The following is a 12,718-nucleotide window of genomic DNA, read 5'->3' on the forward strand; positions in this document are numbered from 1 at the left end:
TTTAGAAAAGTGGCTTCATATGTTAGACTCTTTCAGTTATAAGCAACTGGAATTGGCATAAGCAAAAAGGGAAATGATCCACTTGCAGAGCCGGAAAGTTCAGGGATAGGGGTTTCAGGTACAGTGGGTTCTGTGGACTCAAAGGATATCTCTAGAACCTGGTCTATGAGCAGTATTGTCTTTAGGTGTCTGCCATTTCTTGGGAGCAGAATGGCTGCTGAGGCTCCAGCCCTTACATTCTTTGGGTTTATGTCCAGCAAAGTAGACTGGATTCCTTGTCTGAGTCCCTGGATGGAGTTCCATTGACTCTTACTGGTTGGCTTAGGTTGATATGCATATTCCTGAGTTATTCAGAATGATCCCAGGAAAGCTCTGAGTGGCTTATGTTATGGTCTCTGTTCCATGCTGGAGCTGGAGAGGACGTTGGCCTTCTCAAGAACATACGGGCCCAGGATGGGCAGGGGTTGGGGGAATAACTGAGGTGAGGGGCTTACTTGGATTCTTCCTGGAAAGTGCGTTCTGGTCATAGACCCATGTTGATCAATATCACCAACCAATGACCAAGAAACACACTTGATTCTGAGACCAAGAAAGCTCGAAGAGATCATCTTGGTTTCCACACTGTGCTTTAAGAAATACTTGTCCTGGGGTGCCTGGGTGGCTCAGTGGGTTAAGCCTCTGCCTTCGGCTCAGGTCATGGTCTCAGGGTCCTGGGATGGAGCCCCGCATCGGGCTCTCTGTTTGGTGGGGGGCCTGCTTCCCCCCCTCTCTCTGCCTGCTTGTAATCTCTCTCTCTGTGTCAAATAAATAAATAAAATCTTAAAAAAAATAAAAAAGAAATACTTGTCCTTCTGGGTTAGATGTTCCCCAGTGTCCAAGGTTAATCTCTTTTGGGAACACTAGGACACGGTTGTGGAAAATTTTTTTTCGTTCCCACGCCCACACCCCTTTGGAGCCCCAGAATGGTGCTAAGGTTGCTGAAATGCAGTCTAGAGGGCAGCTTCCCTTGAGATAACTGGGGGCCCAGAAAAAGCAGACTCCATGGGCCAGTGGACAAATGGGTGGTGTTTGTGGGTTTTAGCCAGAGCCCCACAACAGAATCCAGGGGTAACAGCATCCCTTCCTGAATGGCATGGGCTCTCCCAGAAGGATTTATTTTATTTGGGACACGAGTCGTTTTTACTTCTAATCTTTGCTTTAAAAACACACACACACACACACACACACACACACACACACACACACTACTGTGTGCCAAGCATTTGCTAATGCCTCTTTAAAAAAACAAAAAGGCACCAAGATGTCCAGTGTTAAATAACAAAAACCAGAAATGTTGATCAGCGAGGATTTATTCAATTATTATTTGGCCTTAAGAAAGAAAGCGATTGCTTTCTGAATTGTTTTAGAACCACAGGGACTTGTGGAAATATTTGTAATATATTTAAAGTGAAGACATCAGGAGATAAAACAATATGCTAAGTGCTTTATATGCCTTATTTAATATCAGAAGAACCCAGCGATGTGGCCATTGTTATCCCCAATCTGCAGATGAGACAACTGAGGCCCAGAGAAGTGAAGAAACTTGCCCAGGGACAAGCAGCATGTTGCTGGTGGAGCTGGGACTCCCTGTTGTGTCTCAGCGACTACCAAGCCTCATTGTGTGATTCTCTGTGCTCTGTATTTGTGTGTGGAAAGGTGGTTTTTGTCCTTTAAACCCTTTCCAAAATCCGTGTCAGAACCAGGTATGGAAATCAAGGCTAGAAGGAGCCCAGTGTATTTTAAAATGTGGACTGGTGTCCTTATCAGTACGGGTGGAATCCCACTGTGAGAAGTTGATCCTTTTCTCTGTTCTTTTTAATTCTCCTAACAACTTAAAGGAAGAGAGCAGCAGCTTGGCACCCATTAGGTCCTCAACCCGTCTCTGGTCCTTGCGCATCTCCCGCTTTCACCACATCGAGCAGATCCCCGGGGCCCAGCATCTTGCTAGAATTTGATAATATCCCGCCCCCTCCGCTGGAAATTTTTGGTTCCCGCAGCTCACGAGAGGGAACACTGCTGCCACCTAGTGGTTGGAGACCAGGAATGCTTCTAAACATCCTATAGGGATACACGGAACAGCACGAAGAGCGCCCCCTCCCTCTCCCCACCCCCCGCCCCCTGCAAAGATTTATCTGGTCCCAAACTTCAGCAATGCCAAGGTTGAGACCCCCTGAATGACACTCCTTCCCTGGGCCCTGTGAGCACTTCAGCAATCCTTAGCTTAAACTTAGAGTTTAAAAACTATTAGTATAACACTTAGCAGTTGACAAAGCCCCTCTGCCTTAGTTGTTTCCCATCAGAAGAAGCTCTACGCTTTGGGGGAGGAAGGGTTTCTGCAGTAGTGAGTGGGAGCAGACGGGTGGGTGATCAGTAACTGAGCCTTCCTCCTATTGAGCTGGGCCAGAGTCCCTGAGGTGGGAGGGCAGCTGTTGCAAAGGGCTGGCACCCCAAGGTTGGCCTGAAGAACCAGAGGAGGCTGGGATCTCAGGCTTTGTTTGCAGAACTCGGTGATTTCTTCTTGGAAGCCAGAGTCTTGGGGGATTTGCATATGTGTTCTACTAAAGGCAAGTACCCAGCTTTCCATCCTGCACCCTTCCATCTGTCAACACCATCAATTAGCCCATTTATTCGTCAACCCACTGATCATCTATCCATCATCAACCATCCATCTACTGGTCCAACCATTGATTTGTCCATCTTCCTCTCTTCCTTCCCTCCACACATCCCTGATCCATCTTCCATCCATCCACACATACTTCCATCCTGTAACCTCTTTCCATCTTCCCTCCCTCCCCATGTGTGTCTGGACCCTGAAGGAGGCTTTGAGAATACAGAGATGATAGGACAGTCCCCCACTCTCCAGTAGCTCACAGTCTTGTGGGGATGTCAGTCGTAGGAGCCATTTTAACGGTAATGTTAGTTAGTTAGTTAGTCGTGTTCCAAGGGTCTGGAAACACATCGTTTTACCTGAAGACTCTTGGATAACAAGTAGGAAAAAGTTTCCCCCTTCTTGATCCTAGCATAAGTATCTTGTGTTCTCAGCCAGACAATATTAAGAAGGACGGGGATTATTGTTTTGCTTTGTTTTGTTTTTTGCTTTTTAAATATCTTTTCTTAAAGATCTTATTTTATTTATTTGACAGAGAGATCACAAGTAGGCAGGCAGAGAGAGAGAAGGGGGAAGCAGGCTCCCCGCTGAGCAGGGAGCCCAATGCGGGGCTCGATCCCAGGACCCTGAGATCATGACCCGAGCCGAAGGCAGAGGCTTAACCCACTTAACCCACCCAGGGGCCCCTTTAAATATCTTTTATTGACATATAATTTACATTTAGGAAATTGTGTATATTATAAGTACACTGTTTGATTAAGTTTTAGATACTGAACATACCTGTGCTCCTCACACCCATTTAAACTAAGAGAATACCAACAGCCCCCTGCCGAAGGTTCCCATAGCCCTTCTAGTAGTTTCCCGCAATCAAGGTTAACCATTATCCTGACTTCTAACAGCATAATTTTCCCTGTTCTTGAACTTTCTATTAGTAGACTTACATACTGATGTTCTTGTTTGTATTTGGCGCCTTTTGCTCAGCATTTGCGAGATACAACAGTTTTATTGTTTGGTTGTCAGTCATTCATTCTCCTTGCTGTAGAGTAGGGGTTGACAAACGTTTTCTGTAAGCGGTCAGATAATATAATATTTTGTGGGTCATATGATCTCTGTTGCAACTGTTCAACTCTGTCCTTATAGCATCAAACAGCTACTGACCATATACAAATGAATGTTTGTGGCTGTGTTCCAATAAAACTTTATTTACAATGGCAGGCAGTGGGCCAGAATTGGTGCATGGGTTGGTCCAACCCCTGCTGCGCAGTATTCCTAGATAACACAAGATTTTTAGCAACCATCTGAATATATTCTGCTATCCCCAGCCAGGTTTTCTACAGTGTTAGCAGGGAATTAGGTTAGTTTGCCTTTTTCCTAGACTTAGGAGCTCAGAACTGAGTCTTTTTGGGAGAAAGACGTAAGTTGGCTCTAAGGTCCCCGATAACTTTGAGATTCTAACCCTCCAGAGCACCTTGGCGTTGACATTTGTGTCTCATCTGCTCTTCTCCTCTTACCCAGCTATACTGAAGGTGGTGTCGTCTGTCCTGCAGCTTGGAAATATCGTCTTCAAGAAGGAAAGAAACACAGACCAGGCATCCATGCCAGATAACACAGGTTCTTCTTGCCTTTTCTCAATAATTGACAACTTGTGTGATGGGAAGGAGGGTCACATGAAGTCTTTGCTTGTTTTTTGGGTGAGGGTATTAACAAGAGCCAAACTAACTTATTCTCGCTGACTTCTGTCTTTGTTAGACTTTTGCTGCTGCTGATCCCATAGTGGGAAGTTCTTGAATCAGAGCGTGGGCTGGGGGGCGGGGAAGGAAACTAATAGTTTTAGATCAGACAGGAAGGATCCTTAGGGAGCATCAATTCTAACCTCAACCCCATTATTTGTTTTGTTAAACAAATATTTCTGAACATGGGCAATCTGCCAGGGGCCGGGGTTCATCAAGAAACCCCATAAGAACAGCCCCATTCCTCATGGCACACACGGTCTTGCTGGGGAGACAGAGCTCAGGTTTCTCTGCAATTAGAACTGCCAAATAAAATCCAAGATGCTCAGTAAAACCTGAATTTCACATAAACAGCAAATATTTGTATTGCAAGCTGTATAATTTTATAATACATTGTATGTTCTTTGCAATATTTGGAACATAATTACAATTTGTAAATGTTGGTTGTTCATATGAAATTCCGGTTCAACTAAGCATCCTGTATTTTTTTTTTCTAAAATTGACAGCTTTACCTGCAAACAAGCAGTGTTTTGTATTATGGAAAGGTTGCATGGTTACCCCCTTGCTTGTGGGGGCCTGAGCCAAAAGGGTGATTTAAGCCCCTGGCTTGTCCACCTGTTGTCGGTGTGCCACCGGCGTGGGCTGTATATTGTGTTGCTTTCCGAAGCTCCTGGAACTTCCCCTTCGTTGCACCTGTCGTGTTTCTCATGGGGTATACTCCAAAATACGGCAAGTGAAAAGACTTCTCTCACCGAGGAGAAAACTTCAGGGAACAACAAACCAAAAGCCCCAGTTCAAAGAGACGGGACAAAATCCTAAAATCACACTGTGTATCTACTGTCACACACGTGCAAGCCATCAGGCACCACTAGCCGTCATGTGGAGGAAGTGTCATGGTGGACTATTATTATCTTCTTTTAAGGAAAAGGTTTAAAATGCAGATATGCAATAATATAACAAGAGTCCCCCATCCAGAATGGACATTTGTGAATATGTTCTAATACTATTTTGTCTTTCAAATGAAACCAAGTAGCTGACAGGGACGTCCCCTTGGCCTCTCAGCGGGTTTTCTATTCTCCTCCTCCAGCCTCAGCAATAGTGCCCCCTAGTGCGACAACCAAAAATGTCTCTGATTATTGCCAAATGTCCTGTGGGAGCAAAATCATCCCCAGTTGAGAGACATTGGCTAGTCTAGAGAGAGAGAAAATGAGAGTTGTTCCTTTACCTGCTGGTGGGAACTCATCTTGTGAAAATACCATGATATATTTGTTCATTTCCATATTAGTGGACATTTAAGGTTTTTTCCAGTATTTTTCCACCACAAATAATGATGCGACACACATCTTGGCCCAATGGGACATATCTTTATTGGTAGCTGGCCAAATGCTGGGCATTTGACGTGCCTTACCTTATTTAAGTGCGTTGACAACCCAACAAGGTACCAGGTGGCCCATTCTTTTTACAAGCTGAAAAGAGTAAGACTCTAGGAACTGAAATGGTTTTTCCAAAATCATGTGGTTAGGAAGTGGGAAAGGGGCAAGGGCTTGGACTTAAAACTCTCTGACCCTAAGCCCCTCCTTGGGGCATACTTCCATCCCACCTCTTAGCAAAACACTGGGGATGAGGTCACCAACAACAACAGTTTTCAGGACTCTTTCATGCTGTGTTCACTACCGTCATACTCCATTTCTCGAAAAATATCTGATGTACACATAGATCATAAATATCCCATGTGATGGGCCTCCCTTCCTGAGCCTTCTCTTTTGTGATATTCTTAATATGCTTTTTTCCTCCATCCAGCTGCTCAGAAGGTTTGTCACCTCATGGGAATTAATGTGACAGATTTCACCAGGTCCATCCTGACTCCACGTATCAAAGTTGGGCGGGATGTAGTACAGAAAGCTCAGACAAAAGAACAGGTAATGATACACTTGTTGTTGATTTTTGCTTGTGAAATGATTTCTGTGCTTGCCATTTATTGCTGCAGAATCCTTCCATCCTTCCATCCATCTGTTCATCCATCCATCTGTCCATCTGTTCATCCATCCATCCATCCATCCTTCCACGTATCTATTTATCCATCCATCCATCCATCCATCCATCCATCGTCCATCCATCCATCCACCCGTCCATCCATCCATCCGTCCGTCCATCCATCCATGCATCCATCCATTCATGCATCCATCCGTCTCTCCATTCATGCATCCATCCATCCATCCGTTCATCCATCCATCATCCATCCATCCATCATCCATCCATCCATCCATCCGTTCGTCCATCCATCCGTCCATCCGTCCATCCATCATTCATCCATCCATCCATCTGTTCATCCATCCATCCGTCCATCCATTCATCCATCCGTCTATTCATTCATCCATCCATCCATCCATTCATTGAACAATCCATCCATCCATCCACCCGTTCATCCATCCATCCGTCCATCCATCCGTCCATCCATCCATCCTTCCATCCGTCTATCCATTCATGCATCCATCCATCCATCCGTTCATCCATCCATCCATCCATCCATCGTTCATCCATCCATCCATCCGTTCATCCATCCATCCGTCCTCCGTTCATCCATCCGTCTATCCATTCATGCATCCATCCATCCATCCGTTCATTGAACAATCCATCCATCCATCCACCCATTCATCCATCCGTCTGTCCGTCTGTTCGTCCGTCTGTCCATCCGTCCATCTATCTTTTCATCCATCCATCCAGCCATTCATCCATCCATCCATCCGTCTGTCCATCCATCCGTTCATTCATCCGTCCATCCGTTCATCCATCCATCTATCCGTCCATTCATCCATCCATCCATCCATCCTAACTTATTTTCACTGACTTCTGCCTTTGTTAGACTTTATACTGTTGATGATCCCACAGTGGGAAGTGTCCATCCATCCAACCATCCATACGTTCATCCATCCATTCAGTCATCCATGTATCATCTATTCATCTTTTCATCCATATGTCCATTTCTTTATTCCTCATCCATCCAATACTAGAATATTCAAAGTCCCCGGATCAGGTTGTGAAGATCCAGTACTGAACAAGAACAGCACAGTACCGCACTCACGATCTCATCTTGATCTCTTAGTTGTACATTCAAGGTCAGACCTAAAAGATATGTTTTTGAAAATGACTGTGTACCCTTTCTAGAGGCAGCACTGACCACTTCTAAATGGCCCCTCTGATGCAACAGGCTCTCCTCAGTTCCAGCTCCCCTGACAGGAAGTATTTAATTATGCACACAGTCATTCCTTAGGTCTGACCACTCAATTCCTTACTGCCACTTTTCTACTGGGTGTAGAGATGGTGTAGTTTCCCTTTTTGTTTATTTTTAAAGGACTGATTATGGGTAGGAGGGGAATAAAAGTCTGAGCTGCTCACCAGGCTTATCTGAAAATGTGGCCCACTGGAGATGACCATGTTCCTTCACTTGTCTCCACAGGCAGACTTTGCCATAGAGGCTCTGGCCAAGGCCACCTATGAACGTCTTTTCCGCTGGATACTCACCCGCGTGAATAAAGCCCTAGACAAGACCCACCGGCAAGGGGCTTCGTTCCTGGGGATCCTGGACATTGCTGGATTTGAGATCTTTGAGGTACAGCTTGGTGGGATCCTGACAGCCATGGTCTTGACTCTTTGGAATGAAGTCTCCTTTGGAGAAGCCATTATTTCAGAGAAGGGCAGGCAGATAACTACTTAGACTGGAAGGCTGTCTAGCTAAGGTTACACCCTTGAGGGTGTAAGAAATGTACTGGTTTGTGAAACTGAGAAGGCCAGAGCTACAGCTGTGTCCAACAGGCAAGACCTGATCTCTTCCACCTCTCTCCCATTCTCTCTCTCTCTCTCTTTTCCACATCTACATTGGTTCTGTTCTCAAGCTGGTTTTCCCCTCATGGTGCCAAAATGGCTGCCACAGCTCTAGATTGCCTTTTGGCAACCCCAGAAATTCTGACCAGACGCAACTGCTCCCAACAGTTGTAAGCAAAATCTTCCAGTTGAGTCACACTCCCTCTCACTCCCCTGAGTTGGGCCAAGCCCTGTTTTCAGGGTCTTGCTGTACTTCTTGTAATGGGGATATGGCTACTAGATCCCACACCCAGAGACTGGAGGGACGATCTCAGTGAAAGGGAAGGTCTGGAGATGGACAGATAGTCTGAAACATATCTACGAGAGAATCACTCCCTCTCTGAGTTTCATCGTCCCCATCTGCACAGTGGGGGGTGATGAAGGACCCTGCGTAGTTGTTCTATGCATAAATCACTGCACAGCTGAAGGAGATAAGCATCCTCAAAACAGCATGTGTGGGGGCCCCATGGCGTGAGAAGAGCCAGTCCCGTGAACTCTAGGCGGCCTTTGCTGGGACTCAGCCTGCTCTGGACTCTGGTGCACAGGCTGCCAGCCATGGCGCTCTCTCGGGGCCGAGCTTCCCTGGGTGCCGTGTCCTCTGACCAAGACACTCACCGGGCCTCCCCGCTGTCGCGCACTCAGGTGAACTCGTTCGAGCAGCTGTGCATCAACTACACCAACGAGAAGCTGCAGCAGCTGTTCAACCACACCATGTTCATCCTGGAGCAGGAAGAGTACCAGCGTGAGGGCATCGAGTGGAACTTCATCGACTTCGGGCTCGACCTGCAGCCCTGCATCGAGCTCATCGAGCGGCCGGTGAGGGCCCACATCACACTCGCATGCGTGTGTGGCCTCGTTCGGCTGTGGCACGTGGACCCTGCCCTCGCCCCACGGGTGCACGGCTTCCCCCGCCACCGAGTCCTTGTGAACTCGATCATACTGTCCCTTAGCCCACATTTGATTCTCAAAGGTACTTTCTTTTTTTTTTTAATTTCTCTTTCCCACCCCTCCTCTCGCCTCCTTCCCTTGCCCTCCCCTTCCCTCCTCTCCCCTCCATTCCTTCCCCTCCTTTCTTTTCCTTCCCCTCCATTCCCTCCCCTCCCTTCCCTCCTCTCCCTTCTCTAGCATTCCTTCCCCTCCCTCCCCTCTCTTCCCTTCCCTTCCCTCCTCACCCTTCCCTTTCTTTCCTTTCCCTCCATTCCCTTCTCTCCCCTCCCCTCTCTTCTCCTTCTCAATCATTCATCCCCAAAGGCAAGGGTCTTTGTTCTGTTTGCTCATGTACCCCTAACTCCTAGAACCACGCCCACAGTAGGCACACAAGCAACAATCGTTGAATGACTGTGTACTAAGCACCTGCTCTGTGCCAGGCCCCCTCTTCAGGGGCTGGGAATGTAACCATGGACCGGATGGACCTAGTCCCTGGCCTCCTGAAGGAGCAGACATGAAGCCAGACAAATCCACTAAAAGCTCTGATAAGGCCTATGTGGGGAATGATTCAGGGAGACCGGCTTTGGATAGAGCAGTGAAGAAACACTCAGAGCGCCTGGCCAGCTCAGTCAGAAGAGCATGTGACTCTTGATCTCAGGGTCCTGTGTTCAAGCCCCTTGTGGGGTGTAGAGCTTACATTAAAAAAAAAGAAAGAAAGAAAATATGCCTCCCTGATCTGAGTCTAAAAAGTGAAGACCATTTGAGCAGAGTAAATGGCAAGTGTGTAAGTTTGGCCGTGTCCCTGGCACCTTGGCTTAGCCTGTCCGGGCCACAGAGAAGGGCTTTGTCCAAAGGAACCCTGAGATGAATTTACATGTAAATTACATGTAAAGCAAATTACATGTAGAGCAACAAGTTCAGGTGGGCTGTTCAGTGTGTTCTGCCCACTAGAGGGCAGCAGCAAACACGTTCTGCCGGTGCCCGCCTGTCCCTCCCCAGTGCGGGTCCATTGGACGCAGGGTAATTTGAGGATAGATCTGTGGGAGTGGAAGGCATAAATCCATCTTTGTATGTAGGCAGAAGAGGTGACATGGCGTGTTTCGGTGGCCAACTCTTTCTGGCAAGCCCGAGGCGCAGGCATGCTAGCTGGGATCCTGCCTGCCTTGTTTCCCACAGAACAACCCTCCTGGCGTGCTGGCCCTGCTGGACGAGGAATGCTGGTTCCCCAAGGCCACGGACAAGTCCTTCGTGGAGAAGCTATGCACGGAGCAGGGCAACCACCCCAAGTTTCAGAAACCCAAGCAGCTCAAGGACAAAACAGAGTTCTCCATCATCCACTATGCCGGGAAGGTACCAGCCGCGGGCCCCAGGGCTCTCTCCGTCCCTGGGGACCAGGCGGGGTGCTCAGAGCAGGAGTAATTTAGGAATGGCAGAGCCCAAAGGTGTAAATCAAATGTAAATCAAATCCAAGCAAGTCTTCCTATCTGTCTATAAGGGAGATATTTATACATATATATTCTAATCTCTATAACGTATTCCAACCAGGGTGACCAGGCAATTCTTTCTCGTATAGACACTGACTCTTTCCTTCTACTATTTAAATCCAAGAGGAAGGGCCAGGTGGGATGGGAGGACTGATAAACACACTTTTGGGCCCAACAGACCTCTCCCTTACCACAAGCCTGGAGCTTACCACAGCCAGCTTCTGCTGTCCAGGAAAATATGTGATGGAGGTCGCCCTCCTTCTCTTTGTCCTCCTCCTCCTCCTCCTTGGTAATGATGGTCATCACATGAGAGCTGTAATTACCCAGGAGCTTCCCCGAGGCTCCCGAGGGTCCTAGATAACGTGGAAAAAACACAGCTTGGCCTGTCCTGCAGAATCTGAGTATTTTCTTGTCTCTCCAGTGCCCTCCCCTCCCCCACCCCACCTCATGCAAACAGGCAAGGCCCTGAACCGGCCATTGGCAAACCACGGCCACGTGCCGCATCTCACCCACAGCCTGTTTCTGTAAATGAAGTTCTGTGGGCTCACAGCTCCCATGTTTACATAATGTCTTTGGCTGCTTGTGACCCACAGTGACAGAGATGTCATGCCCTGTAGCGCTGAAAGCATTTACTATCTGGGCCCTTTACCAAAAAAAAATTTGCCAACTCCTACCCAAACTCAAGGGAGTGTGCGTTCCTGTAAGCACACAAAAGAACGCTTTCCTCTTTCCCGCTTTCCAAGTGGCTCTTTTCTGTCCCCTCTCTGATCAGGCCTGGCGATCACCGTGGCAACCCACATCCCGTAATAACCCCCCAGAGCTATTTTACGGGTTGTTCCCATTTCAGCATCACAATCATAAAACGAAGGGTTCGGCCATTGTCCGTGTTCAAGTCAGGAACTGGAAAAGCTTTATCGATCCCTTTTCTGTATATCGGTGTATCAGAATCTCCGAGGTACAGCAGTTACATTCATCAGAGAGGGGACGTGAGGTCCTCACACGTCATGGGATTGTTGCCAAGGCCCCTCTTCATGAGAGGAGAGCCTTGGGGGTAAGGGAGGGGTTTTGCCATCTGCCAAGCTCTCCAGGGCTGGAACTCTAACCATCCTCCTGGGCTCTGCAGAGGGGAGGCTGCCAGAAACTAAGAGAAGCAGGGATGGAGTCAGCAGGGGGCGCTGTTGGCCGAAGCCCCCATTGTCACAGGGTCCTTTAAAGAACTGATCTGCTGGACTCATCATGGGTGTTTGAAGATTTCCATTACGGTGGCTGCTAACGCCATTTCCTCTCTGACCTGAGAAGACTCCAGAGGGAAACAGGAGCCCCTGGGCCCTGGCCTTAGTTAGTCACGGAGGCAGACGCCCCTGACCAGGGCATTGATGCTTGCAGGTGGACTACAATGCCAGCGCCTGGTTGACCAAGAACATGGACCCGCTGAATGACAACGTGACTTCCCTCCTCAACGCCTCCTCGGACAAGTTCGTGGCTGACCTGTGGAAGGACGGTAAGAGTCGGCCGGCTGGAGCTGGGGGACTGGGTGCGGAGGGCTCTGCCTCCTTCCGGGTGCCCCTGGTTCTCACACCTGCTCCCAGGAGGGGGTGGGCCTGTGTGGGGGTGGGGAGAGGACAAGGTGTGTAGGTGCTAGTGACAACTTATTGACATGTCCAGCCACTTCCGGAGTGGTGACCCCTGACCCCTCAGTCCCACACCTGGGGCCCAGGAAGACAGTTCTAGGTTAAGGGACAAGCAGTAACCGAGGAAACAGTGCAGGAGGCGTGATGACTTCCCATCTGGAGTTAGAAAGACTCGACTATGATCTTCTCTTGGCCACGTACTAGCTGTGTCATCGTGGCTGAGTCTCTTGACATCATTAAGCTTAAGTGTCCTCCTTCATAAAACCAGGAAGAGAAGCATAGTCCCCAGCTCTCCTAGGAGTATTGTGAGGGTAGGGTTAGACCTGGGGCTCTAGCTTGAGTACGCATCAGGGTCTGCTGGGGGGCTCGTCGAAACTCAGATAAAGTTCTGATATAGCAGGTCCAGGTGAGGCCTGAGAATTCGCATTTCTAACAAGT

The 12,718-nt window shown here is 48.1% G+C and overlaps 1 protein-coding gene across 4 annotated transcripts in view; it reads left to right on the forward strand.

The window, feature by feature from the left end:
- Window positions 1-12,718, forward strand: part of LOC111155989 (myosin heavy chain 11) — a 92,279-nt gene that overhangs the window by 48,052 nt on the left and 31,509 nt on the right. For all 4 annotated transcript variants that reach the window (XM_022516499.1, XM_022516500.1, XM_022516497.1 and 1 more), the window contains 6 exons: window positions 4,163-4,258; window positions 6,178-6,296; window positions 7,835-7,987; window positions 8,881-9,054; window positions 10,342-10,515; window positions 12,036-12,150. In XM_022516499.1, the coding sequence (XP_022372207.1) occupies window positions 4,163-4,258; window positions 6,178-6,296; window positions 7,835-7,987; window positions 8,881-9,054; window positions 10,342-10,515; window positions 12,036-12,150 (831 nt within the window). The remainder of the gene's footprint in view (window positions 1-4,162; window positions 4,259-6,177; window positions 6,297-7,834; window positions 7,988-8,880; window positions 9,055-10,341; window positions 10,516-12,035; window positions 12,151-12,718) is intronic.

Source organism: Enhydra lutris, unplaced genomic scaffold (assembly GCF_002288905.1).
Source record: "Enhydra lutris kenyoni isolate GAN:26980312 unplaced genomic scaffold, ASM228890v2 scaffoldscaffold45, whole genome shotgun sequence".
Taxonomy (NCBI): domain Eukaryota; kingdom Metazoa; phylum Chordata; class Mammalia; order Carnivora; family Mustelidae; genus Enhydra; species Enhydra lutris.